Genomic DNA, 26,562 nt, shown 5'->3' on the forward strand with positions numbered 1-26,562 from the left:
TGGAGCCACAAACCACCACCATGGGCTCTGAAGACTCACCTTCCCATTTCTACCACGGCAGCCAGGACTTTCTAACAGCCCCTCAGGATCCACATCGCAGTACCTTGAAGCTCTACGATGGCACTTCAAGCAGGACTGTGGGGCCACAGGACATCTTGTCTCTTGGTTGGTTCAGCAGTACTGGGACCTGCAGCTGTATGCTTCATTATCCTCCCCCTGCATCCAAATGCTTGTTAATGACACAAGTAAGAATCAAGCAGAACTGAACTACCCCTGGTGTTTAAACACCTTTGTTTTACACTATTTATCCATGCAGAAAAGTGTTTGAGGAGTGGGTTTCTCTTTTCCCGAGATATCTTAAGATGTTTTTTTCCACAGGAGTTCAGGTTCTCTCTAAGACCACTTAGAAGATGACCTTTCAGCACAAAAGTGTGTGTAGGAACACACGGGCAATCTTTATCTTGGCATGATGGTGAGGTTAGAGAAGGTCGCTCCCAAACCAGGTCACTGCTGCTGCACACCTGCTACCCAGCTGGAGCTGCTCTCGCTGGACACAGCGCAGCTCCGCGGTGCAGAAGGGGCCATCCCATGCACAGGGGACCACTGTGGATGATTTACAAAACCCCAGACCGCTTCTACCTCCCATTTCCCATCCACTCAGCTTCTCAATGCCTGCTTAATTCAACTAACCACTCTGAAATTTAGGCTTGGAGTTTAGCTGGATGGGAACTTGCACCATAGATGTCAATAACACAAAGGACAGATTTTAGTGTTTAGCATTTCTGGTTCAGCTTGGAAGTCCATGGAAATGCTAGAGCATTTCATTACTCCTATAAATCCCAGTGGGCAGAGAGGGCTGCAGCTGTATGAAATACTGACACCACTCTGAAATTATATATCCCTGCAGTACCGCCCCTGCTCTGCAAACTGGAGTATCAGCCCCACAGCTGAATCTTTCTAAAATGGTCATGGGATGATTCATGCGAGTTTTTTCTTCAGGAAAATAACAGATGGGGTGGGTAAATGCAGTAAAGGCCAAAAAACCCACAGCAGACACGTTTTCTATAAAGCCTTGCAAATACAGCCTAGCCCTAATAGATTGTGGCAATGCACCTGCCAATATAACACTCTTACACCATCTCTTGGGGCCTAATATAGATCATGGCTTAAAGTGTTATGTGCACTGAATGAGGTCATATGCTCTTGGGGTTCTGGTGATACTGATGACTTGAGAAAACAGAATTCATATCTCTAGATGACCCTGCAGAAAGTCATTTAGACTCATTCAGGGAGCAGCAATTCCCTGACTCACAAAGGTGCTGTAGGCTGAGCAGTTATTGTATGGTCCAGCCACCTTGGCTCCACTTCTACAGCGTAGCTGCATCTCAGACCACAAACAGGCTACATGAAGCACAGTGTGTCCCTGTGCTACCAGTACCCCTCAGGCACTTGTGCCTCTGTTGCAGAGATACTTGCTGTGCTCACCGTGTTGAAGCCTTCAGGAAGGAGCCAAGGCAGTTTTGTTTACATGATGCTATGGGATATACAGCAGCCGATGTAAGTCCTTCTCCTGACTTATCCCAGAAGTTGGAACACACTTGGGCAGCACAAAGAGACACTCTGGACCCAGGCTTCTGTCCCTGCTGTGTACAGCTCCTGCATACCAGTTCTGACCTGTACTTAAAATAGCAACTAGATATGGTCTCTGGTGTTAACAGTCATAAAAGCACTTGAGGTTAAACAGACATCACAGGGTTTTTTCCTACTTAAAGGCATCTTATTTTATCAGCAATCTGCATACTTGACTTGCTTCTATCAGAGACACTAAAAAAACCCAGATCCCAACATCTGGAAACACCACTATCAAGAGCAGTAAAATAAGTTTAAAGTACAGGGTAAGAGCAAGGCACTATTGGCAATGCAAGAGGTGTACTGGCACTGCGTACTTACCTGATGTGAAACATAGCACTGTGCAACCCTCTGCAAACTCAACCGAGCGGTGAAGGCTGGCCTTAGACCGTAGGTAGATGAGCCAGCCCCAAGGACAGGCTGCCCAGGCTTTACCACCTTCATTAATATTTCTGATGTGGTGGCTTGGAGGAGAGAAAATGGAACCTTTGTTTTCTATCCTGCTGGTCTTTCTGCCCCAGAAGGCGGGCCAAGAATGGGTCCTTCCTGCTAGGGCTGCTCAGTGAACCACCAGCAGGACTCTGCTCTGGGCCATGCCTCTGATCTCCAGGGCAGCCCACAAAGCCCTGAGCAGATCCAGCCTGGTGCGAGACGTGATGGACCAAGTTCCTATTCAGGGGCAGCCCAAATGTTCCCAGCCAGCCTGGATTCACCCTTAACAAATCTGTTCTTCCCAGCTGGTCGAATCTGCAAAGCAGAGCTCTGCAAGAGGTTTGCGGAGATCCTTAAAGACTGGGTTTGATGCAACTTTTATATCACTTGTAATCTCAGAATCACAGAATGGTCAGGGCTGGAAGGGACCTCTTGAGATCATCCAGTCCAACCCCTTGCCAAAGCAGGTTCACCTCAAGCAGGTAATCACAACCATCCATGCAGCAGATCACTGATGTAGTCACTGTTTGGTTTCCAACACCACTGTCAAGTTACTGTCTACTGTTTTATTGAATTAATTGCATTTACCTGCTTTTGAGATGCACCTGGGGACTGGTAGAATAAGTCCTTTATGCATAACAAATACTATGCATAATTTAAGTAGAAACCATTCAAATAAAACTTGGTGTTATTGCAAAAAAAAGCAACCCAAAAAGAGAGAAATTCTGAAAATGCCATCAACTGGAATTTACCTCTTAAGTAGATTTTCACCAAATTCAGAGGATCAATTCCATATTACTTTCTAAGGCCAGTTATAACTTCCCCACAAGTCCTGGTGTGTGATTCCAGATGGAAAAAAAATTGAGGACTCCACTGAGTGTCCGACTGTGCTTTTCGATGCCACAAAAAATCTAGAGAAAAGCCAAAGTGGATGGATTCCAAAATATTTTGAACAGGCAAACTCTTCCAATCCAGACAGCTGAGAAAGTCATTGATACATGAATAGAGCATGAATGACAACCTCAAAAACTGTTATCAACACACCTGGGAGTCTGTGACAACTTAATTAAGAGGGTAATAATTGCTTTACAAGAAAAAAAGGCAAGAAAGTGTTATGAAATTTGTAACTTTACAGACTAATTTTTGGGTAGGTAATTTAAAAGACCTGTTCAATCCTCTTGTAATTAGCTATAGCTGGGATAAATAGACAGCCATGGAGCAGAGTGTCTTCATGGCATCAGACATCAACATCTGCCCTGTAGGTGTCTCACCAACCAGGACACTCTCAGGTGCCCAGTAAGGAAGAGATGAAGGGCGGTGACATGATGTGCTTTCATCTCCATTGATCATAAAGGGACTTCCCATGGCTGGGAGCTAGAGCTACCACAAGTGTGAGCACCTTCAGATTATGGCAGGAGAAAGGTAGGTGGGAGGTAAGTGGATTCAAACACATTGCAACTGCAACCTTTGGAATACTGTTTTCATGTATTAAATTGCTTCAATATTACCTGAAGAAAGCAAGGAAGAGAAACTTGCCTTGTGGTCAACAGGATTTGCTGATTTGAGCCATTCCTTCATTTAAAAGTAGCCTCTCCATCCTGTAGGAGTATCTTGTATCTTTTTCATCTAAACTTTGACAGAAGTCTTCCCATTGGAAGGGGTGCTTCGCATCTCCAGTTGTGTCTACTGGCCAGGGTCTTTGTGTGGACTGTGCAGCACTGGCAGATTTCTCCCAGGTGGAGGAATAACTTTGGGATATCCTGGGACTCCTGTAACGATCTTTCATCCAGGGAGGCAATCAAACTAATCAAACTAACTCAACACCCTGACAATTCAAAGGGATATAAATGAATGTGGAATCAAGTAGGGAAAAGACCTCAAGATCTCAAAGACGGATGTTCTGAGCAATGCTGAGGCGCACACATTCTCATTGCTGGGCGTCCTCTGCACAACCATACCTGGGTTCAGGTTGGAAAACTTGCTGTGGAATGCAAAACCTTACCTGCATGTAAGCAGCTGGTTGTGCTTGGAGAACATCACCCCTTCCTTGCTTCTCCCTTCCAGTGGGAAGACATAGGACTCCCTTTTTTCCCCCAAGAGCCCTGCCACAATGGAAAGCACAGACACTGACTGCTCAGGTGTTTCTGTCAGGCACTGGTTGATGAATAGCAAATCCCTTCCCCACGTCTGCCATTCACACAGCTAGCTGAGAGCTCCTGAGAGTGCCAGATTAGAGATGTAAGGAAAAAGCAGTGGGAAGGAGAGTTTCCGGGACTGTCCACATGTTGTTGGCATACCCCATTTATAACTGGCATTGATCCACAGCTAACAGGAGAGAACTACGGCACAAAAGCCTAAACAAGAGGCAGCCACCCCTGAAAGTGTTTGGATTCATTTTTAAACTGAGATTATTTTTTTATTATTATTCTGGTAGATCCAAACCAGAGTGAAGGATTTTGTTTCAATTTTACAATCAAAGCTGGAATATAATTTTTTTTTATTTCGTTATATTTTGCAGAAACTGCATTTTCCATCAAAGAAATTTTCAATTGAACATTTCTGGTTGGTTTTAAAATTGTTTTTAATGTCCCCTGTCTGTATCAGGATTGGTTTCTGGATATACTGTGTTTATTTTACTCTCTCCCTTAGAAGATATAAAATCTGCAGGCTGAAACTTCAGTAGTATTTTTGTTGAATGCTGGGACTATAGCATTCAATAAATGCTATTAAAAAAACCCTCCCTTATAGCTGCCAAAGACTAAATGGTTTAAACAAACTTTGCAAGTTCCCAGTGAATGTATCTCCAGGAGTGGATTGAGATGTCAGGAGAGAAAAAGCTACTTGCTTTTGTAATTCAAGTATTATTTTCTACTCATATAAACTTAACGTAGCCCAGACAAACTAACAAAGCATTTAAACCATGCAACAGTTTAAATATTCCATTTCATAATCTAGTTGGTGTTACCTGCAACGTCTGGAAATGCAGTATTATATCTGGAAAGCCAACGTGGAATACCAAATCACCATGCCCTTCTTTTGCTCTTTTGAGGCAGTTAGGGAGGTTCAAAAAAGATCACACTCTGTAAAAACACATATTTTTTGTTCTGGTGTTTCTTATACCGTTCCACATGGTTTCAAATATGAAAACATATTATAATAAATGCATATGTAATGTCTTAGATTTGACTCTTCTAGTTGTAAAGTTGGATTATGTTGTTGGATTAAAACTTGAATATTTTCAGACAAGCCTAAGAATAACTCACCAGGCATATTTGTAGGCCAGATCTGTGTTTTCACATGATGGGACACTGATTAGACCTTGTCTTCTCACACGACCAAAACTTGAGCAAGGTCTTTCTGTCACACTGAGGTCACCAAGCGAATCAATCTCAAAGGAGGAATTACTGTGGAGGAATTTGGTACCAGCCTTGGACACTGAGGTGATACATGCTAAAAATAAAAAAAAATATTTTAAAAATAAAAAATAAAAAAAATCATAAATAAATAAATAAATTTGAAGAATTTTTACCCCCAATCATTTCAGCAATCCTGTTACAGGATACACCACCAGCTGTCTTGGCACGAATGAAAGGTCAGGAAAAAGCGTTTGGAGGGGGGAAGGTATTTCTTAAACCAACTTTGCCACCAAAGCCAGCACGCTGTGGACCAACCCCCGTCTTTACTCTCCAGGTGGTTTACAAGCACACCTTGAGCTGACCTCAGGTACCGGCTTCCAGACACTCCTGCGGAGAGCAATTCATTAGTGACCCACCGTGCAGCTGGCAGGCAGCACAGCGGGATGTGAGCTTGATTAAAGACACTGGCACACCGGGTAGATTTAGATCAGTGTTAGCGTGATAAGGCACCAACCACCACTTGCTCCCCCCAGCCACCACTGTCCCATCAAAACACGTCCCTGCTGGCACCAGGCTTCCTCACGTTCCTGTGGCTGCTGCTGCACCCAGAGTCACAGCATTACCACAAGATCGAGTCCAGCATGGTAGAAGATCACTTGTTTTCCCCACTGCCCAGTCAAGATGTTTGGGACTTTCCAAGGGACCGCATGCCATCTCGGCATGTTTACCTTTCCCCATTGCGGTTTGCATACCTTGCTGGTATCACCCCGCAGTAAATGAGGAAAACAGCTGTTCACTACACCACTCCCTGCATGCTTTTTTGTTTGACACTTTTACACCGCTAACAAGTTCGAACAGCATCCTGCAGCAGGGCTTGTGGGTGTATGATCCCACCAGGCTTGCTGCTCAGTGTGTCCATGCTGCCCATGTGCTGCTGGAGGTTTCTCTCGGAGGCCTTGGGGACTCATCACACCTCTCTGCCACGTACATTTGCTGTGCTTTGCTGCACAGGACGGGCAAGCCCAAACCCCTGCTGCTCCAAATCCAGGTTCAGCCTCAGACTGAGAGTTCTTCACCTGAAATCTCCTGGATGCCAGACCCTTGCTGGCCTGAGTCTCCTTGAACAGCACTTCCAGCAGTACCACCACATCTACAGATTGGTCAGAGTGAATTTAAATTATATTTTTATTTTTTTTTTTTTATATATAAACAAGAAGCAGTGAAATGACTGACTGCAACAACCTCAGCCAGCTCACGCTCCACACAGACAATCTGCTGTCACGTACCAGGCCCTTGCACAGAGAGGCAAGCGGGAGCAGGGCCAAGCAAGTTACCTCGGCTGCGTCCCAAGCGAGAAGGCATTTGGGGTCTGCAGCAAGAGCCCCTAGTAGTAGGGGGACGCAGTGAAGCGATTCCCCAGTGCAAGGCTCTAATCTCACAAGCAGAGCGTTGAACACACAGCATAAATCAGATTTCTGAGTGCTTCTCATCCTTTACTTTTCTCAAATCCTGCCGGAGTGGTACATAAAGCTCAAGTTACAGAGAACTAGAGCTGCTGATCCACAGCAGAAATGAGCAACGACAAGAGACTGAGCCCACTCACCCACAGCCGCCCCCCCCACCCCCCCCACCCTGTGACCGCTTGCTGTGACCCTCTGCAGAGGGCCAGGACTGGGGAAACCACAGATTTGGCGGGGGGGTGGAAAGTCCAACCCAGCTGATGTCTCGCTGTAGCGTGAAGGTGGAAGAAAGCTTTTCTCCTCCTTGTGCCATGCCTCAGCACCTCAGAAATTCGGTGTGGCTGCAGGGGGCTGTGCAGAGACTCACAGGCGAAGCTGCTACTGGAGCAAAGTCACAGCATTTTACCCTGGTGATGAACTTTTTCTCTCATTTCCATTTTCATTGAAATATCAATTTGCATTTATTAAAAAGCCCTTACCCTCCTCTCCAGAAAAAAAACAACCACCCTGATCTAAAGAAAGATTGGTTTACATAAAATCCTATTAGTTTAGCTGATTGCTTCCAAAACATTTCTGAGAAAGCCTTCCATTACCATACAAATGGTGCTGGGCCTTTTTGCAGGCTAACTGCTAGATAGTGTAATGATTTGGGCAAATATTCATCAAGACAGCTGCTGCTGCGAGCGCGGTTACGCGCCTGCTGCACACCATCGAAGAAAAGAGCAAGAAATAGTCCATCTCCTCCGTGAAGGCAAGAGCTAAACCAGCCCCTCTCCCCTCAGCCCCCCAAACATGTGGGGAGCCCATGGGTGGGGGAGCCTGCGAGGCTGTGAAAAAGGAGGAGGGAGGCAGAGGTGATGGGGGAATGTGGGGTGAGGAGAAGGAGGTTCACACGGCGTGAGCACATGTGGGGATCACGTGCCGGAGAGGAACAGCGAGGGACCGTGCCCGCCACCTTGGCTGAGAGCCGCATTCCTCCTCGGTGTCATCATTTTCTCCTCCTCGCTGGAATAACCACGAGATCCCACAAGCTTTTCCTGGCTGATGAAGCCAAGAGAGCTAACAACGCTCTAAGTTTATAGACCTCTATGTAAACAGCTCCTGGACGTGTCTGCACCAGGTCTGTCCCTGAGGAACAGCTCGCTTGGTCGCCTCTTTGGGGCTGCAGGGTCCAGGCTGGGTGATGGGACAGCGGTCCGGAGTGAGGAGATGGCCTTGGTGGCCGGGCATTGGGGTGGGCAGGAGATTCCCTGGGTTTGTAACCGGGAAACTCACCACTGAAGGTCTTGCAAACTCTGCAAAGACTTTGCCAAGTCAGGGCTTTTGAGTCACTGGATAAATATGGTCTTGTGCAGCCGTGCGGGTGCTGCCTGCCCCTTTCCTGTAAACACAGAGCGTTTCTTAAATACTCCCTGGAGGTACTTTCGTGAATCAGACAGCCATGTGAATAAGGCAAGGATCCAGATCTAAAGCACCACCAAAAATTTGGTGAAGATCCCAAATCTGGGAAAAGAGTGTGCACAGAGCTTGTATTTTTTTCACTTTAACAACAACCCTTGCAATCACCTTCAAGAGAACAAACATCTCATTAATAGCAGTCACGGGGTACAACGGGATGCTGTAACAACCGCTGCAGCTACTGTAATGCAGAAAGCCACAATCAGCCTCAACGGCCTTTAAGATGAAGAAGGGGGAGGGGGGGAGAAAAACCAGTGACAACTAAAGATGCAGCATGAGAGAGCAGTAAAAATTCAAGCATTCAGCAGCTATTCCACATAACATTTACATGTAATTTTCTCTTCTAATAAGCCGAAATGGGGAAAAAGAAAACAAAAGAGCTATGGCACCAAGGAGATTTCATCAGCCATTGCCAAAAATAAAATAAAACATCAAATCACTGGGACCTTTCATCAGTGGGGTAAGTGAAGGGAACATGGGGGTCCTTAGACTGTGTCTTGACTTATTTCCCTGCTAGCACCTGGCAATCTCACACCACCAGCTCCAGGTGAATGAGCCGAATTATCTTATCTGGGTCTGACCAGCACCGGTAACTAGTGGATCCTCACTCCTGACCTGTTTTAGGAATGCTGCATGGAAGCCAAACACACAGAGGAATTGCAAGGTACTCTTCCATCTCAAGCATTTCAGTGACCAGTACGCACCAGTGACACAACACAGGCTAGACTGTTGATGAAAGCCACCCAACATGCAGTAGAGGTATATGTTTTCAAAGAGGCACCCAGTCAATTCAGCAGCTTTGTCCCCATTCCAGTAGAACTTTCCCAAAGGCACCTCTTTGTTTGTAATTTTCTGGAGACCTAACACATCATTTGGGGGTCAAAACTGCACCAGAGCTGAGCAGTCACCCTCCTGCTTTTTTGATGGAGGTGACAAAGCACAGAGGGACCATCCAACAGAAGGGACTCCATCACATCTCGCCTTAATCCCACGGTGCAGAGGAGGCTGGAAGGACAGATGCACTGAGGGACAGCCTTCCAAAGCGGTGTGCTCATGACCAGTGCCTGCCCTTGTGTTTATGCCGTGTGAATTAATCAGTTCAGCACAGCGCTGTCAACACCAGCAGCAACTCCATGTGCGCTCGCAGCCGTGCCTGCCATGCGGGACAGCCCAATACCTATTTGCAAGTCCATTTGCAGTTCTTCTAACAACTGACCTGAGAATGTGGGACTTGGACTAACCAGCCAGGCTGAGCTCAGGGGCAAGTCTCAGACCTGACGCTGAAGCTCAGCAGATGCAGGAGGCGCTACCAAAAAAACCAGTTCCCTGTGCCTGCCCGCTCCCAGCCTGGCTGGCTGTGCAGCCGGGGTGTGGGAACAAGGAGCAGCAGACAGGCAGCAGACAAAATAACTTTCTCCTTCCCCTTCAAACACTTCAAACCCTGTCCATGATTTTCCAGCTGCAGCCTGTCCCCGATGCCATGAGAGAAGTAGAGGGGAGCCAAAAGAAAAAATAAAAAAGCCCTTTCTGAAGGCATCAGGCCAGTTGTACACTGGGAGGGAAAACCCTTGCTGATTCGAGCCCCCTTCCCATCTGCTCCGTGGAGGTGACTGGCCGAGGCAGCGGAGCATGAGATTTGATTATAATTATTGTCTTAACTCAGAGCTGAAATAGTTCCGAGCACACGGAGCTTCTGGGAATAGGCAAGCATCCAAAATAATCTTTGGACTGCAAACTCGGTGATGAAGGGATGGCATAAACCAACAGACATCGCAAAACCCTTTCGAGCCTACTTCCCATTGAGCAGAGTTGTCCCCGTCAGGCTGCAATTTCCCCTCCCGACAGCTCCCGCTTTCCTTCTGGCCTTGGCAGACACATTGTTTTTCAACAAGGAAAAAAATGTGTATAGTGAGGAACCATAAACCAGCTCAACCCAATTAAATCAGAGTCAGTGGCTGCTGGGCCGTGCTTCTCTCCACAGCCAAATCCGATCTGGTGCCTGCCATGCAAAACTGGTGATGTTATGGACTGCAGCTACACAGTTAGGACCTAAGCCCAAATCCATAAAGGTATTTAGATGCTTAAGTGGCAGTCAGACATCTAAATACCTTTGCAGAGTGACAAGGAGTTCTTGGGGCAGGAATGAGTTTTCTTGCAGAGAAGAAACCGGCTCTGTCACCACATCTGCTCCTGAGAACTCCTACACCGCTCTTTGTGCCGAGCAGCACCTGTAGCTCAAGTTGTGGGAAGCCAGATGCATGGGGGCACACCACCTTCCCTGGCCACTCCTTTTGCTCTTAAACTCCAAAAGTTGGAAGCATTTACTGCTCCCCTGCTTGTCATTAAATAAGCCCAACTTCCTGGAGGCTGTGCAAAGCTTGTAGTAGTTAGCAGCACACGGTAAATTAGAAGTAACGGGTTTGCTGGCTGGAATGGATCGTGCTGTACATCCTAGGGAAATGCCTTTGCAGCAGTCCATGTCATGAGCGGATGCTTTTTCTCTAGTTGGCGGTTCCTGGTGGTATAGCAGAACGTGGTGAGCACCGGGGGGATTTTACATGATAATTGGCCAGTGTGCACAAGGCTTAGGAGTTCGGCTGCTGGCATCAGCGAGGCAGGATTTGGTCTCTCCCCTGAGCCTGGCTAATACCCAGATACTGCAAAGGAATCTACCCAGCTTATGCTATTCCAGGTGGGCAAAGCACTGTGTAGGGTAGGAGCTCACATAAAGTCAATCCAGGGGAATTAGTATTTCTTCTGTCTATCCTGCCTAATTCTAACTCCTCTAGGAGTTATTTCACCATAGCATGTGTACAACGAGCTATGAAATTCCTATTGTGCTGACTTGGCTATGGGTATCCCTGCAAAGGAAATTCACTTAAAACACCCTTCAGAGTAATTCAGACTTGGAATGGACACGGATAATCTGCAAGCAGGTTGCATGGGTACTGCTCTGAGTTTTGAATGAAAGTCCCCCTCAGTGCTTTTATGTTAAAGGTTTATTTTTGTGACTCTCAACTAATGCATACCCATACTTACCTCTTCCAGCACGCTGCTTCTGAATCACATTTTTTCCGGTATTTGAAAGAGCAAATGGCAATAAGAAGTGTGAAACCTCTGTGGCCTTGCCAAGCATGAACCAGTCTCCCCGCTGGGAAAGGTTCTAGGAAAGCACATTTTGGACAATAGAAGCAGGCGCTGCCAATATTCAGCTCTAATCTTTTTGTCAAGTGCAACATGTTTTTGTTAATTTTCCTGCTGCATCAGACCTGTGAGCCTTGCCTGCTGTGCTTGGGCTCCTCTCGCAGCAGTCCCACGCCATGCTGATCTGCTCAACCTCTGGTTTGTTGCACACTTCCATTACTCTGAGCAGTCAGAGAAAGCCCTGCCCATTGATTATAAATGTTGAACATCTTAAAGGTATTTTATATCTGATTAAGCACTCTGTAAGTCTGTTCATGCAAGTATCAGGCTGGATTTCCTCATTCTGTAGGCATAATAAAATATTTTTTGCTCAGTTCAATAAAACCATTTGTATTCATCTTTACTGATTCCACTATTGTTTTCCCTTGCTCAGCAAGATGTATATTACAGTCTGTTTAATTGTGTGTTTGATCTTTACTACTTAACCAGATCTATTTATCATTACAATGCATCAGTACATTATAAAGCTTTCAGGCACATTTATCAACATAACAAAGCTCCCACTACAGAAGAGTCCTCCAGGGAAATAAAGCAACAACAAATACTTTAATGCAATTCACTTAACAGCACAAATATTTGTAATTACAAAAATCTTTAAGCGTTCTTCTTCCATAAATGGCATGTTTTACTTAAAATTGCTTTCATAATGTGATAGTGCCTCCTATTTATGCAGCTGATGGTTTCCTCAAATTAAAGAAAGCAAGACCAAGTTAATCACTTTCTTGTATCTTCCCTTTTGCTAATGTGGAGAGAGAACTCAAGTTCACTGATATGCTATTGAAAATTTGGTTACACCTAATAAAGTGAGAACATTTAAAAAACACTAGCGCGTGATTAATAACTGCTATAAATACATTACAGCATGAATGCAATGTTACAGATAGCTGCAAGCCATGTGTGAACTAAGTCTACAACAATCAATTAACCATTAATTGTAATGTCTGTTAATCATTGATTAACCCTTTACAAATAACAAAGACATTACCTTTGCTGTAAACTGGGACCACCAGGTTATATTCCACAGCTATTCATGTCTCTCATGTCTGTCAAAGACAAATAAGTGTTGTCTATCTGTTGTAATTCCAGCACCATTTTTATATATTTAACATGCTTGGAAAATATGTTGTCTCTTCATTAACAGGTGGGGTTTTTTGCTTTTGCCTCGTAGCAAATTATTGCAAACAGGAAGTCAGCTTTTGCAGCTGAGAACTGTCCTGTCACAAGAAAGACCTGGGGATATTTGTTTTTTCTTACCATGCAGTGAGTCATACTCAGACTATCTATGGAAACTGCCTGACCCAGGCATTGCAGCTGCAGCTCCCTGCTATGGCATGTGGAAGCAGGACCCAGTAGCCCTGGGCCTGACCTGAGCAGGCACCCAAGGGACCATGGCGGGCAGCCTAAACCAAGCTCTGGGCACCCTGTGCTTTTCGTCCAGAATTCATAGTGCCCAGCAGCACTTTTCAGACCCATGGCTACCCTTCCACCTGCAACGATGAAGTTGCCTGCCTCCAGAGAGTGGCAACAGGAGACTCACCTTCACCAGATCCACCGCACAGTAAAAAAAGCCAGAACTCCTCAAAGCCACAAGAACTAAATGAAATTATGAATACAAATATTAGACCAGGGGTCCTCAAACTACAGCCTGTGGGCCGGACACTGCCCCCCAGGGTCCTTAATCCGGCCCCCGGTATTTACAGACCCCCCCGCCCCCCCCTGCCGGGGGTTGGGGGGGGAAACCAAGCAGCCGCAGATGACGTCCTGCCACTGCATCCGCGCGCCGGCCCCCTGGTTAAAAAGTTTGAGGACCCCTGAGCTAGACTATCAGCACTAAGATTCTCAAGGCAAGTACTTGAAAATGCAAAATCCAGACTTCTGGTATTTTGTGAAACCTCATTGTGGCCATGTGAACATTATAATGCTTAAGTGACCAGTATCATGCTGTATTTTCCATAACATTATATACAGCCTTCCATTCAGAAGACCAATGCTCCATTACTAAACGACTGGGTCAAAAACCTGCTTTGCATCCACTGTTTCTGCTCAGATCTGATCTATTGCCATTATTATTGTGCCTAATTGTAACACTTTGACTTTAACATCCCGCCTGCCAGAGACACAGAGAAGCAGAGGAAATCTCATGTTTCTCACCATTCCAGAATAGGAGATTCCCACCACATTCCGAAACATGATATTTCGGATCATCGTTCTGGGGCAAAAGTAATTCTCTGCTCTTCCGAGTGAAACCTCTGCCGAGGGAGAGGGAGTGAACATGCCGCCGAAGGTTGTGGGAGGACCTAGGTGAGTGGTGGAGGACTTTCGTGTCCCAGCATCTATGAAAAAGAGGTACCACTACCCAAAAAAGACAGGCTCGGCAGGGCAGTGCGGTGTGTGGCTGCAAGCGGTGCTGTGGGGGAAAGGGACCAGGGCAGGAGAGGCTCGGATGTGTGAAAGCTGTCTGAAAGGAGCCAGCCAACAGCGCTGCCGTCACCGTACAGAAGGAACTGGAAACTTCCCTGTGAGGGCCCCTGAACACTATTGAGAAAACAACAAAAAAACAGACCGTGATGGAAATCTGTAACTTGAGACATCTCCAGTAGGCAAAAGAACAAGGACAGATTCCGCAGGGGACAAAATCTCAGGGGGTCAGAATAACCAGCAGCGTAACCTATGCCCAGCCTTTAGAAAATGCCTAGGGTCCCCTCCGCTTTTTAACGAGCCTTCATATTTGTGCCTGTAAAATACATTGGGCAGGAACTATCTTCAAATATTCATTTACATGTTTATAAACACAAGAAAGCATTTACAGAGCCTCTGCCCTGAACAGGTCCCAGGTCTTTGAGCTGCCTGTAATTGAAGAAAGGAAGCGACACTTGAACTGTGATTAACAGGTGAGCCAGGACTGATGCAGCTTCATTAAGTCTCCCCAGGCTGTTGTATACGTTAATCCTCTTCAAACTCCGGGATAAGATGGCAAACCCTGCCGCTGAAATGCTCTGGGCAGGCTCAAACTCGGAACGACCTATACGTACTTAAGAATGGGACCACTTATGGACTGTTAAAGTGAAGGTTCTCCATGTGCAGTATCTAAATATGCCATAACAACTTATGGATATAGATACAGATATATATCTATCTCATACGGTTTAATTCAGGCGCGGGGAAAGCAGCGGCCGCCGCCGTCGCGGGGCTCGCCGCCCGGCCGGGATGCGCAGAGGGTGTTTTGCCACCTAGTGGCTACTGCGGGGGGATCCTCGGTAGCCGTGTGCCCGGGGCATCCACAGTGCCGGTCGGCTCTCCAGGTCTTGGAGGAAAAATAGCAGGAGATAGTAGCAATAATAATAATAATTAAAAAAACCCCAAGCAACCACACACACCCCCCAAAATAAAACCAACACCCCCCCCACACACACACACAACCCTAAACAACAAAACCACAAAACCCCATAAAAAAATATATACACATATATATAGGATATATAACAATCACAAACCAGATCACCTCCAGTTCTTAAATTTCGCAGAGAAATCAGTAGAAAAGCTCATGTATTCCAGCCTGGGTGCTCCAGAGCCAGGATACGGCCCTGGCTTAAAGCAGCGAGCAGCAAGGGGTTTCTAAGAAGGGAACTGGAGAAAACAACAGCTCAGCATCAGACTCTGTTCCTATTGTAAAATGCAGAAGTGCGCTTCGATCATCCGTCTCCCTGCAGCCAAAGGTTTGGCTTGGTACCACAGCAGCTGCCACTCGGCACCTCCACAGACTCAGGCTTGTCAGATGGGAAAGCACACTGTGACATTACACTCTTCCATCACATCTTCACACATTTAACTTACCACGAGGGTCAGACTGTGATTTCCATCCCCTGACATGTTCAACCAGGCAAAGGCCAACTTCCCCCCCCGCCGCCCCCCGGAGTGAGCAGACACTGCATTTCTGAAAGTTCAGACCCCTGGAATGGGCATACAAAAAAAAAAAAAAAAATTAAAAAATTAACATACCACAAAAAACAAAACATTGCCCTCACTCCCCAGGAATCTACCTCTCCAAAGGGATTACAGGGGCTGATGGAGCTGAGCCTATAAACAGATGCTCTGTTTAAGAGTGCTTCCAACATTTGGAGTTTTAAACCTCACAATAATAGATATTGGGAGGGAATTATCAGATGTGGATTATCAAAGTAGTTTTTCAAAAACGGCACCACAGGCTGGAAAAGTTTCACCCTTCTCTGTCTTCTGGGGATGGATTTCCAGTGGGCTGTGCGTACCTGGGGAGAGAGGGGATAAGAGGCAGTACAGAGGGGTACCTCTGCCGGGTGGCATTTCATTTCTATAGGGTGCATTTCCTAAGTAAAGAAGCCACTTTGAAACTAGAAAATTAGATTTATTGCCATGAGATGGTTACACCAGACACACTTGTACCTGCAGAGACTGTCCCTGGTTTATTTCACTGTAACCTCAGGCACCTAATTAAACTATATACATGAGGAGCTATTCCTTTTAAGCTTTCACTTAGGTCATCCAAGACAAGCAGAAGAGAGAGCTCAGGCACATGGAGCTAGATTTAAGAACAGCCACCATCTCACAGCTAGCCAACAACCTTTCCAAAGGAAAACCAGTGGTGTCTGCTCAGATCTGAACACACAGCTGCCTTTCACAAATACATCACCAACTACGGGGAGTCACTGGCAGCTCCACTGACAATTAATTGCAGACGAAAACTAAAATGCCTTGAGGATCACAGCAACATCAGAAACCTTATCCTGCTTCCAGCAATGCTGGACATCACACATGAAGAGAGTTCTCCAAATAGTGAGGTTTGTGTCCCAGAGCCTGTGTCGTTGGGAAACACAGGCACTGGAATGACACATTTTGCTCTGGGATGCATACAAAAATTCAAGTGGCATGTGTGCCACAGTCCAAGGGGCCACAATTCAATATTGCTCTTTCAACAGACTTCAGACTTCCATTCTTCTGTAAAATGGGATCAGATCTCAGACACTAGTTGCATGATGTACAACCCTGCCTTTATCCTTTGAATTTACAGAGGCTGAAAACCTCTAAAAATGAGCTTTGTGTCACGGTGGAGATTCGCCATCTCTTACCTTCTTGCAACACGACGGCTGCATCCTGTGGTTAAAATGGCTGGTCTGCAGGAGGAAAAGAAAAAAAAAAAAAAAGACAGCTGTTCAGAATGAATTCTTGAAAACCTCCAGTTTTAGCAGTCCATTTCAAAAGACAGGCTTTCCACGTCATGCTTGGAATGGAAAGCGATGGCCTTGAAGCCAATTACAAATGGCTATAACTTAAGAGATAAAAATAAATCTACCACCGTAACTTCATAATATGATAAACACAATTCACATACATCAGGCCTTTAAAAAAAAAATAACGGGCAAGCAAACAGCAACATGACTGAAAACCCATCGCAAAAAGAAGCTGGAAGTGCCCATACTCAATTTTAATGTGAAAATTACTGATGCTGATAACATTAAATATGTTACTGGGAAACACCAAAAGCAGATTCTCTTTCCGTTGTGGTTTAAGAGTAGTAAAATACAGCGCAGACTTAACTTTACACAAGGGCTTAACCGAAATCCTACTAAACAGCAACGGAGACTTAAATGGGATTTCCTCTGATGCTTTTAGGTGTGCTGGAGAGCACGTGCCACTGCTTTGCTGCCTTCCCGGGAAGGGGAAGATGCTGTGAAGCTGACAGCTGTGGTGGAGGCAACTGGCTTGAGAATTCAATCCATTGCGTTGGATGGAACATTTTGAAAATGGCTGGAGGCATTTGGAAACACAAGTCTGAGATGTCAGCTCTGCAGGAGACCTAATTTTAGCTGTCGATTTGCTGCCCTAACTCTCAGGGTTTATCCAGGGAGGACCAGTGCCTTAAGCTCTTCCCAAACTACACAAGGACTGTTTTCACAGCGCAGATGAAGAAACATTGATGCATAATTGTCTACTTCTAATACATCAAACTTGCCATGTAAAAAAGGTTCTTGTGGCAATTTAAGTTAATAATTTTGTTCGGTTATATTACTTTAAATCTTTTGCAACCTAAACATACTCAGCTATTTAAATGCATTTTTAAAAATACTTCCTTACTTTATTTCTTGAGCAGATCATCAACGCTTCCAACCAGCAACCGCTCATCCTTTTTAGGCAGCACATGAAAGGGGGATAAATATGTAATTAAAGACTGTGCAAGTAGCAAATGTCTTCAACGGATTGGCATGCTCAGGGAATGATCCACATCGTCTTGGCAATGTCTCAAATGCCTCTAAACATCCCAAGGACATACTTTAGCCTGTTTATGGCAGCCTTGACACAGTGTCACAACACCCCCAACCACCCCCCAAAACAAATGATGTTCCTTCAAGAAAACACTCCGCTATGGCTGAGCAGAGATGTAAAGGCAAAGAAAAGTGCTGGGACTAGTTCTGAAGAGCCATAATTGGTATTCTAGAACAGAAAGTGTAGGAAGGAAACTCCAGATGAGGAACTGCATAAAGAAAACCTGTGTGACCAAGTGATCCCAAGCCCAAAAGGGGACATAAACCACAGAATATTGGACATGTGTTTAGCAAGGTAGTGTGCATGGAGGGCAGCCAAAGAGAGAGCTGAAGTGGTCTGTGTCAAGCTGGAACTCGCAGGTTACAAGTAGAACTGACCAAAGGACATTTCTTCTAAAAAAGGGAAGAATTCTAAAAGTAATGTTCCAAGCCTTCTGAACTCTAGAAGGAAACAAAGAAGAGCAGGAGGCGGATGCTGAGGGACAAACAGCCTGATACGATGTACGAGACCCAGATAAGGTCCAGACACACCATGGGTGCAGGTGGTGGGATGAAAGCAAGCACTTGCACTATCAAAGTGAGCCCACGGCCTTGAGCATCTACTCAATGTGAAGCTTTTGCTACTAATGAGGGCTACCTAGGCAAATGGGATTTAGAAGACTGAGGATTAATCAAGTTCTTCGAGCACTTGTGACTTCGCAGGAAAACAGTTTACCAAGGAAATTAAAAAGTCAATGGAGGCAAGAAGACAACAGCTGAAAGTCTCAGAGAAGATCAGAAATCCTGTAATTTCATCTGTAGAAGACAACCGTATTGGACGGTCATTCAAAAAATTCATACAGAGCCACAAAGGAAAGGGTGTAGGGTATAATGAAAGAAACTGGAAAAGAAAACGGATGAATAACACTGTTTCATCTTCCTGGAAGATGTGTCACTGACCTCAGCGCAAAGGCAAATTGGCTAAAATGTGACATGCTCACCAAATTCAAGTCAGCCTACATGACCTCATGTTCAACATGAAACAGTAACTGGAATTTAGAGACAAAGAAAGCCAAAGTAAATAAAGCAGTTTAAAAATTATAGTGACAGTTATTCCCCCATTTAAACAAACTATCAAAGGAAATAGCAAAAATACCATCACTTGACATTTTAATATAGACTAGAAATCTTTCTGAAAGATTTACTTAAGTCAAAACATGGTATCAGGATTAATGAAGAAGCACATCACATTTAACGGCTTTACTAAGCGGTCAGACAAAATGATCCAATAGAGCTCTCTGCCCTTAAAACCAAGGGCTTTATTTTTTCTTCCCGTTTCCTTTTTTTCCCCCCCCGATTTACAAAAAGTAGAAAGGTTGGAGTGAGCTGAATAAAGGAAATACTAGCAGCGCTGCCTTCTCCTTCAAGCAGAACCACCAACACTATTGAAGCGCCCACTGAGACCAAACAAGAGGAGAAGAAACCCCATCGGTCCGAGGCGAGGAGTAAGCTGGTAACAGCTACACTGCAGGAGTCACGGTCATTTGGAAAAGCCCTCATCATCTGAGGTAGAAGGCTGGGCAAGCAAATAGTAAGGCATTTTCTCAAATAAACACACTGAAGGAAAAAGCCTCGAGGCTCATTATGAAGGAAGCTGAAGTGGTTTACCCTGAATGGAAAGGGCCTCTAGCTGTTGCTTTGGTAGCAACCTTGTATGACCTTTAAACAATGTTCTCACATTTTGGATTGCAAAAACAAAGAAAAAAAATAAACCCCCAACAAAACCCCAAGCACAAAACCAAAACAAAAAGCCCCAGCCCAAGCTACAGGGAGGTCAGGGCTGACTCCCAGTAACTCCAACTGGAAACTGGTCCCAGGACCTCCCTGCTAACACAGATCTTTTCCTAACCCCCATTTATGCTTGCTTGTTGATACACCAGCGTTTCTTTAACACTTCTCCTCCCTCCTCAGCATTTGCTATTTATAGTAATTTCCCAAACTCAGCCTATGCTTTTAGCTGAACAAGTAAAGTTAATCTATTCATCTCACACGATAAGCCCAACACGCCTTCAGTCATTCTGAGATCCAGTCTTTGCTATCACTTCAGCTCCAGCTCACCCTGTTGAAAATGCATGACCAAAACTATGCATCGCATGCTTCGGGTCCCCGTGTAGCATCTCTGATCCATTCACATCCCTACCAAAAATACTGTGCCAGATGCATCTGCCACCACGCTGCTCCTTCCCACTGCTGCCCCACAGTAGCAATCAACCAGTCTCACCGTGGGAAAACATGGCTCCCTTCTCTGGCAAGTTTTTGTTTTGACTTGCAACTCCTTGACTTTGCATTTGCACAACTGGTATCTTTCTGCTTCTAACAGCCCATTCTTTGATACCATCAGATTCTTGTGCAGGCTCCAGAGCCTCCTGCGCAGCACTGGTAATGCCTACAGCCTTTGAGCCAGCAGCAGTTTCAGGATGGCTGGCCTCCTTCTTGGCCAAGACCTGCAATTCAGTTCAAAACACCAAAACACAAACCCAACACCCAAAACCAAAAACCAAAGCCTGTTTGAGGCAGGCACTTTTATTGCCTCCTTCACCTTTCAACAGTGTCTCAAGCCACCTGTGGCCCTCTGCTATCATTGCCTTCCCAAGTCCCTATTTTTCCACTAACTGCACCCTCCCTTCATCTAAACTTTATTTAGCACACCCTTTACCAAGCAGAAGAAATCTAATCATACTTCCACTACCCAACAGAAACAGTTATAAAAGATGTAAGATTAGCCTGGCATAACAGCTTTTGTTTATTACAGTACGCTTTTCCAATTACTCTTTTAATCCAAGCCTGCTTCTCCCCCTCCCCCCCCCCCCCTCAATTCAGCTTTTCAGACCATAACCCACCGTCAGTACCTATCAGTCTTGTCACTGCATGGACAAGTTTTCCCTTCTGCTCCAACAGAAGCACAAAACTGCATTACTCTCCACTGCTCAGACCAACAGATATATTTCAAGCACTAGCAGAAAAATATCGACTATGCTATCACTGCAGTGGCAATGCCTTTTGGCACCCATTAGTGCGGTATTTCAGGCTGAAATCCTGAAAAAATGTGTGCCTGAGCAAGCATGGATGACAGAATACACAGCTGAAGGACAGCAAGCTTCCAGAACAGAGCCTGAGAAATGCATGCAATAAATACTGGCGCCTTCATTTCTAGTTCATCAATTTATTGATTCACTGGAAACAGAGCTTACTTACATAAGCCACGTCAAAACTGATGCAAGAGAAGGAAAAAGGAAAGAAAAAAACACCTCTCCGTTTTCCTCAGGAAATTTGTTTGCAAATGAGACTTGTCAGTGATTCTTTACAGCCAGATGTTAAATGTTTGTTTTACATATGTTAAAGAAGCATCCTCAGCCTGACAAAGCATCATCTTAAATAATGAATTACTGATGAAATATGAAATCCTACTTCAACTGCAGGAGAACGCGTTTGGTTTCTTGCAAGTGTCCGGGCGCAAAGCTGTTAAAGTGCCTTCGCTGGGAGAACTTGCAGCATTACGGCTACATTCTGTTTTGTTTCACGGAGGGAACAGGAATAGTTTTACCAAATGAATTGTGATGGATGGCATTTTGGCTCTAAACGTTCACGGCAAAAACCTTACACCCTTCCACAGAGACAAAATTTCACTTTATATAGTGCTCCTTGGCTACAGACCCACAAGTTTCAGTCTTTCTTGATTTGCAGCCTCCTATAACTTTCCTAACAGAAGCTGAGGCTGTTTGCTAGGCTGGCAGGAATGGGGGACAGTAACTTTTCACAGAGCCCATAAAACCAGCTCACTAACCTTAGGTGCACGGTTACTAGTTCAGATCAATAGTGAACAGACAGACAAGAGACCACCAAGGAGGTTTATATCCAGGTTCACTTTTGCCTATCCTGAATTTCCTTCTTGCAGCAGCTAAACTTTTGTCTTGTTGATTGTTTGTTTTCCACACAGTGCAGGGATGAAGGACATCTTACCCAGGAGCACAGGAAAGGCCACAACAGCTTCCAGCTGGGATCTAACCTGCCTTGAAAACACTTCTGCCTGTGCTCAAAGAAACAAACTCCTTCAATATAGCAAATACAATTACATCCTGCTGCATGCTTCCATCATCACAAAAGCAAATAAAACAATGGACACTTCTCATGTTGGACTTCGGCAAAAGACATTTATTATTATTATTATTATTGTTGTGTTGCTGTTGTACCTCCTCTGCTCTGCCCACAGTGGTGGCATTAATGCTGTTACCATATTGTAGCTGATGATGCCGGTGTACAAATCAAAAATCCATCTTAATTTCAAACTCCATTAGAAACACAGGAAAAAAGATCAACATTTACTAAATGTAAAGGGAAAAATGGTATGGAAAGAATTATTTTTTTTTTTTATTTTTCAAGCTTCCAAGACAGTATTACAAACAACAGAGAGCAAAGTAAAGCTAGAAATGAAATACTTGACAGCATCTGTTTAAAGATTACAGCTAAGAAACCTAATAAAAGTTGAATAAACAGTTACTAGAAATAAAAATTTTTACACATATGATATTTGTCTGGGATTTTTATTTCTTTAAAATAATTCATACAAATGGTTACAGTCACAAACATGATTTTAACCAAAAATATTGCTAGCCTACCACATTACCAGGAAGGAATCAATGTAGGCAATGAAATGCTGCTACTTTTCAGTAGTCTAGTGCCTTTTTCGCATACCACCAATAATATATACTTTAACTGGTGACAAAAAGCACAATGCTCGTTTATACAAAACCTTTTTTTTTTTTCCTCAAAATCTCTTTGTAAGGTTGTCTTCATTTTGAAATAAGGGAATTCATGCCAAAATCAGGAGAAACTGTATTTCTTTTGTTTACTAAATTATTCTAAAAAATAAGACAAGCAGGTAGAAAAAACAATGCACTGTGTGGCGTAGAAAGAAAAATGGGAAAAATTCATTGTCCTGAGAAGTTTGCCAACTGCCTCATTTTTGGGCATGTTTTAAAATATAAAAGAAAGGATTTTTAATCTCAAAATCGGTTTGTTGAATGCCTCCCTTATGTTTTTCCTTGTTGACAGCTAAGCAAACAAACCCTTTTTAATGTTCTAAAAACTGTACACAGACAAGTACATTCATGATATAATTAACTACTAACTTCTCTTGCTTAACAAAGAACCCATAGGACACAGAAACAGTGAATCAGTCCACTGGACAGGGACAAACTACAATTTATACGGAGGAAAAAATGTTTCCAAATCTTCTTTTTGTCTCCCACCTTTTCCTTTTATACTGTATATTGGACCAGTTTCTAAAACAATAATCGTCTCCTCCTGTAAGTTCATGGTTTTGCCTTTAATCAAAATCCAGGGTTTTGTTTTGTTTTGTTTGTTTTCCACACGCTGAAGTTGAAATCTCCGATGTTGGGAATGCTGTTTTCGTAGGCTACAATTGGTCGCTTGGGTGGTCTCTATCAGCTTCTGGTTTGACAGTTTGGCCAGGGGAAGGAGCATGGGGCGGGTGGGCTACAGCAGGGAGGCCGTGTGATAAAGACATAGGGTTGGGGACTATTCCTTCTACTGCTGCAGGTATGCCAGTGGAAGCCACACTTACAACGCCTGGGGGATACCTGCTGAGAGAAGAAAATGAGAACATACATGAACACCAAGAGATGACTGACCAGCAAGCCCACCTTGCCTCCTTCTAGAGCTACAGAGGTGCTTCTTTTGTTTTGAGACCAGTGAGAAAGACAGCTGGGTAAACTCCAGATGAGATACAATACACAGAGGCTGCTAAATAAAGCAAAAGATGCTGTGATTTACCCAAACGAGAAGTAACAGTTTGCTAGATTGTTTCTTTGGATTTCAGGTTTCATAGCATGAGTGACAGCACAGCAAAGGAAACAACCTGGAAGTATTGCTCCTCTCAAAGTATACCTCAACAAGAAGTCATTCAGGCTAGGTCTGTGCAATACATATCTGCTTCTCCATGACTTTCCCTCAAAATGACCTTTGAGGATTTTTTTTCTCTGTCATTCTTACACAAAATTTTATAATTTCATTGTTGTGGTTTAAAAAAGTATTTCTTTAAACTAATCTTGCAGTCCTTCTGATAGCTCCCCAACAGAGCAATCATACCGACACACTCTTAAGATGACAAAATCAAGCCTACTGCAGCTGATTAACTTTTTCAGCATCAAACTTGCCACTGTACTTGTCTGAAAGAGAACCGGTACTAGTCAGACAGAAGACAAGTGCTTTAGGCAGACTGCAAGAAAGAGATGCAACCACAAAAGCTAGAGGTGATTTTAAAGATTTCTTACTCTATCTGGACAAGCATCTAGGCCTAAATATTTTACAAATTCAATAAAAAAAAAATCACCCTCTGATTCAGTTTGATTTTATGATGGCTCTGATGTAATCAGGCTAAAAAGAAAAATCTTGCAGATCTACTGCTTCAATCCTGAGTTTCAGATGTAATTGATAAAACACTGGTATTTCACAGTGCTGTATATGAACAACAGCTACACAGGAACACTTTTAACAACAATATGTTTTCCTTTTTTTGGCCAGGTACCTCAATATCCATATGCAAGTTATCTCATGCTGGCCACTTAACACCGGCCCTTTGCCTCCTCTCCCCATCGTAAAGCCACACACTCATCCCTTGTTCTCTCCAGCTATATTCTGCTCACCCAAGCACCGTAGCAAGAGCGTTATGCATTTAAAAGCCGGAACACAGTTTGTGTGATTAGGCCCTTACTCACTGTGGCATTTGCTACCCTAGTATTTACTTAGAACTGAATGGGAGAAAAGGCACTTGGAGTCTTGTCAAGCTTTTTCAAATATCACATTATTCTGCCGGTGTATTCTCAGAGTGCAACACTGAAAGCGTTGAGTTCAGGGAATTTCACCCCTCATCAGTGGTATCTTTTAAAGTAATGCATGTTTGTGCTACTCATCCTAAACTCCCTCAAACTGATAGAAAATTAGGGCAGAACTTAGGCAAAACTCAGAGGAGGAAAAAAGCTGGGTGAAAGCATGTTTACTTGTTCTTCTTCCACCACAGAAACATCATGGGAACTGTTTTTTGCAAACAGTGTGTCAGAGGGGCTCAGCATGGCTATCTGACAAGGCGTGGGGATGACGAAGACACCATACACTGGCCTGGTCATCCTGGGAAAGCATCCTACAGATCAGAACACTGACTGTTGTCTGGGATAGATAACAAGCATGTGAAAGATCACAGCACCTGCAGGCCAGATAACTTCGTTCCCAATTGTATACATATTTACAGGGCTTCCTATGCTAATTCCTGCTCCAGAGAGGCTCCTTAGAATTAATTTGCAGCTGCTAATGGAATTAGTTGCTTGTTTCAGTACCTCAATTTGAATCTTATTAATCAAATTTGCTTCAATTCCTATGAAAACTGTCAGACTGGGTATTGTTTTACTTATTCAAATCGAATTTTGAAACAACTTATCTGTTACTCTAGGTGCTTCACAAAGAAGTCAGCATGACTGACACAACAAAAACTTCCATTTAAAAGCCCAACACAGCAACAGTTTCCAACACAGAATCTCTATTTTCTAACAACATGTTCCCTGAGCATCAACACAGCGGAGCCGGGAGAAATCAAGGAGGGAGCAAATTCAGTAACTGCATTTCCCTCAGGAAGAAAAATCAGAGCCTCCCCTCGTGAAAACAGACAGTGCTGAATCAGAAGCATTAACAGGTACCTTATCAGCACATTATGCTCTTTAAGTTCTCCTTTGACTCCAAATATTCTTTCTGTATATAAAAAAATTCCCTCTGGACACCAAGTTATAATAATTGGGATTCTACCCACCAGCACCTCTCCTCAGATAAAGGCTGCCTACACTGTTAGTAACACCCAAAAGTCCTACAATTCCTAAAGCTACACAATGGCAGTAGCCAAGTACAGATAATATATCCCTCTACAGAAACTCTATTTTGCTTGACAATTCCTAACCCTATTTTGCCATTCTCCTTTGATAATTTTTGTTACCTTAAAATTTAATCAGTGTTGTTCAAATTGTATCTCTGAAAGGAGGGCACATAAACGGAACAGCTTCTACACATGGGCATTTCTATCCTACATAACCTCTTAAGTTGCTATTTATTACTTTTCTATTCTTAATCAGCAAATACATTCCCTCCAGCACTTCATAAAGTTGCTCCCAATCTTCCTCCTCTGGCAGCAATAAGTTGAAATGTTTTCCAGGTAAAATGTCCACTGAATTAAATTCTTGTGAAGGCAGAAGAGAGCAATCAGTTAGTTATACCTCCTCTGCTACTTCATAGTCTTCCAACCCCTTCCCCCACGGTCTTAAATTTACAAAGAAAAATACAGTAGCCCTCTTAATTAGAACAGAAAGGCAACTTTAATTTCTATGTTAATCTCCTGTATTTTTTAAACATACAAGCACCTTGAATACACTATGTTGAGCTGTTCAAGAAACTGCTTCTGTCCAGAAAGAGCTTAAACATTTAAGTGCATGCTGTAATCTTACATTAGAGTCTGAAAATCACCAGTCAAATACCTCAACATGAAATAACTCCTGAACTGCCAACATTTAGCTATTCTCATCCAAGCACCTCTCTGGTACCTAGATACTCTCATCTTCCACCTGCTACAAGGCAGAAAAATGTATCAACATGTCTATAAATCGCACAACCCCTGTTCACTGGCTGTCA

The 26,562-nt window shown here is 44.0% G+C and overlaps 1 protein-coding gene and 1 long non-coding RNA gene across 14 annotated transcripts in view; both read right to left on the minus strand.

Moving 5' to 3' along the window:
- LOC129736759 (uncharacterized) overlaps positions 1-14,641 on the minus strand; it is a 53,904-nt gene extending 39,263 nt beyond the window's left edge. For 2 of the 4 annotated variants that reach the window (XR_008733785.1, XR_008733784.1), the window contains exons 1-4: positions 12,525-13,070; positions 5,325-5,511; positions 5,027-5,141; positions 1,951-4,163 (exon numbers count right to left, since the gene is read on the minus strand). This is a non-coding gene — a long non-coding RNA (uncharacterized LOC129736759). The other 2 variants (XR_008733790.1, XR_008733786.1) reach the window with 2 other exon arrangements.
- A 7,362-nt stretch (positions 14,642-22,003) lies between these two features.
- CTBP1 (C-terminal binding protein 1) overlaps positions 22,004-26,562 on the minus strand; it is a 251,664-nt gene continuing 247,105 nt past the window's right edge. For 8 of the 10 annotated variants that reach the window (XM_027815475.2, XM_055717055.1, XM_055716478.1 and 5 more), the window contains one exon: positions 22,004-23,477. In XM_027815475.2, the coding sequence (XP_027671276.1) occupies positions 23,291-23,477 (187 nt within the window). In that variant the 3' untranslated portion in view covers positions 22,004-23,290. The remainder of the gene's footprint in view (positions 23,478-26,562) is intronic. The other 2 variants (XM_055716535.1, XM_055716722.1) reach the window with 1 other exon arrangement.

This window comes from Falco cherrug, chromosome 1 (assembly GCF_023634085.1).
Source record: "Falco cherrug isolate bFalChe1 chromosome 1, bFalChe1.pri, whole genome shotgun sequence".
NCBI lineage: Eukaryota > Metazoa > Chordata > Aves > Falconiformes > Falconidae > Falco > Falco cherrug.